General features: G+C 49.6%; 1 protein-coding gene across 1 annotated transcript in view; it reads right to left on the bottom strand.

Annotated features, from left to right (window-relative positions):
* Positions 1-2,500, bottom strand: part of kif6 (kinesin family member 6) — a 26,523-nt gene that overhangs the window by 45 nt on the left and 23,978 nt on the right. The window contains exons 16-19 of the mRNA XM_025058932.1: positions 2,371-2,500; positions 1,764-1,855; positions 839-954; positions 1-326 (exon numbers count right to left, since the gene is read on the bottom strand). The exon at positions 1-326 is cut by the window's left edge and continues 45 nt beyond it. Coding sequence (XP_024914700.1) covers positions 310-326; positions 839-954; positions 1,764-1,855; positions 2,371-2,500 — 355 coding nt within the window. The 3' untranslated portion in view covers positions 1-309. The remainder of the gene's footprint in view (positions 327-838; positions 955-1,763; positions 1,856-2,370) is intronic.

The raw sequence follows: 2,500 nt of genomic DNA, 5'->3' as shown, positions 1-2,500 counted from the left end.
GTGTGTGTGTGTGTGTGTGTGTGTGTCCAGAGGGTAGTGTTTCATTAGAGCAGATGGTTCCCCCTGGTCGGCTCCGTCCTCTCATATCTAAAGACAACATTTGTTCAAGTCAAACAGCCTGTGATTCATGCGTCGATGGAATCATCTTCAGTCGGAGTGTGTGTGTGTGTGTGTGTGTGTGTGTGTGTGTCAGGAATAAACACAGCAGTGTGCCACGTGTTGGATCCGTCTCTTCCTGATGAGACTCAACAGTTTTGTTGAATCCACCGGGACCACGCGGTCACGTGACCCTGACGGTCGGACGGTTGTTCACGGCTGAGGAGAGGCTGAAACACAGGAAGGAAACAGCTTCATCTGGTGGTGACAGGAAAAACTGCGACCGTGTTGGTACTGTGAAATTAAAACAACGAAAAATACAAAATACACAGAAATAATATTTAAAATAAAGTTCTTGGTCCAGTGAGGACCTCGGGTCCACTGACCTCTGGTGGACAGACCAGAAGATAGGAAGGTCTGACACAGAGAGAAGCAGCAACACAAGGAGGGGATTTAAACATGTTGTAAGGCAGCACACCTCCAGAGGGCAGTGTTGTTTCAAAGATTCCTGTTTGGTTCATTTCTGACCACTGTCAACACTGTTAATAATAAGAGTGAATATCTGTGCAGAAACGGTCTGGTCACCTGGTGATCACGTGTTGATCACGTGATTACGTGGTCACGTGTGTCAACATCAATGAAACATGAAAGTCGGCTCCACGTTGGTGACCCCAATGGTTCGGTTCAGTGGGTCAGTGGTTCGGTGGTTCAGTGGGTCAGTGGTTGCTCCAGGTGCAGTTACCTGTTCTGTGGAGGAGGTTCTGTCTGGCTCTGATGAAGGCCATGATGTCAGCGTCAGTCTGCTGGTCTCCAGTCAGTGGGATGGAGGAGGGGGTCAGTCTGGTACTGGACAGGGACCTGGAACGTCAACAACAGGGGTCTTTAAAAAAGGACAACTGATGACAGACCCTGGTCCACTCAGACCCTGGTTCACTCAGACCTTGGTCCACTCAGACCCTGGTTCACTCAGACCCTGGTCCACTCAGACCCGGGTCCACTCAGACCTTGGTCCACTCAGACCCTGGTTCACTCAGACCCTGGTCCACTCAGACCCTGGTTCACTCAGACCCTGGTTCACTCAGACCTTGGTCCACTCAGACCCTGGTCCACTCAGACCCTGGTTCACTCAGACCCTGGTTCACTCAGACCTTGGTCCACTCAGACCCTGGTCCACTCAGACCCGGGTCCACTCAGACCTTGGTCCACTCAGACCCTGGTTCACTCAGACCTTGGTCCACTCAGACCCTGGTCTACTAATTCAGAACTGAGCTGGAACAAAAGTGTTTTCTGAAGAGTGTAATGACTACCTCCACTCAGTAGAGGGCGTGTAATGAGTCCCTCTGAGGTCCAGGGAAGAGTCGGGCCATGAAGGTTGAGGAGTGATGGGAGGAACGTCTTTAGGACTGAAGCCCCTGGAGGTCAGAGAGAGAACTTTAAAAGAACTAATGAAACAGGAAGGGGGGGGGGAGGAGGGGGGGGAGGAGTCAACAGATGAAGATGAATTTTGTCTGTTGTTCCGTCATTGGCCACCAGGGCAGACTGTCATCATCAGTCCTGGTTCAACCCTCACTATTTCAGGGATGGATGTGATTGGCTGTTGCTGTTGAATTAGAAGTGGTGACCCCTGGGGTCAAAGTTCAACATCACTGACACACAGATAATCTCACTTTATTCCTGGAGTGATGGGCGAACACGGCTCTAACGCCCCCGGTGGTGACACGGTGTGATGACGAGCAGCTGTGGCCTCAGACTTTGGTTCCTGACCACAGATCAGAGAAAGAGGACAACAATCAGAACACACACTCAGGACTCTGGACGCTGTCACGTTCCTGTTTGGTGAGTGACTTCATTAAATTCCCAGACTCCCCCTAGTGGTGAGTAAGATATTATTCTCTAAGAGACGCCAGCAGAGTCTTATTATTTTCATAGCTCTCTGCTGCCACCTAGCAGAAGAAGGTTTAATTGTTCTGCCTTCTCTTTCCCAGAGGAACCACATGTTTGGCGCCTCCAGGGGGCAGTCTGTTAAGAATTTCCCACAATCAGCATCAACTTTTTTTAATGTTTTGAGAAGGAAAAATTACTTTCAATAAATAATGAATAGTTTTCAGACTAATTAAGTGAAACTGCATAATTTTCGACGGCACACGAGTGGGCCACGGCCCAGTGGTTGGGAATCACTGCCATAGGAACTACGAGGGGAAACCATCGGAAACTTGAAAACTGTAGATTAAAATGATCAATTATTAAATGTTTATGAATGATTAATAGTGTCACCTCCACATGCGGCGCCCCCCAGTGGCTCCACCACTGCCTGAAGTCCCTCTGGATCTTCACCTTGGTCTTCTCCAACAACAGCTGGAGATGCTCAATCTCTGTCCTGAGGGCCTTCAAACGGCCAACGACG

Source organism: Cynoglossus semilaevis, chromosome 1 (genome assembly GCF_000523025.1).
Source record: "Cynoglossus semilaevis isolate Cse_v1.0 chromosome 1, Cse_v1.0, whole genome shotgun sequence".
In the NCBI taxonomy this organism is placed as follows: domain Eukaryota; kingdom Metazoa; phylum Chordata; class Actinopteri; order Pleuronectiformes; family Cynoglossidae; genus Cynoglossus; species Cynoglossus semilaevis.
Note: the sequence above shows the minus strand (reverse complement) of the source record. Positions and strands in the feature narration are given on the sequence as shown.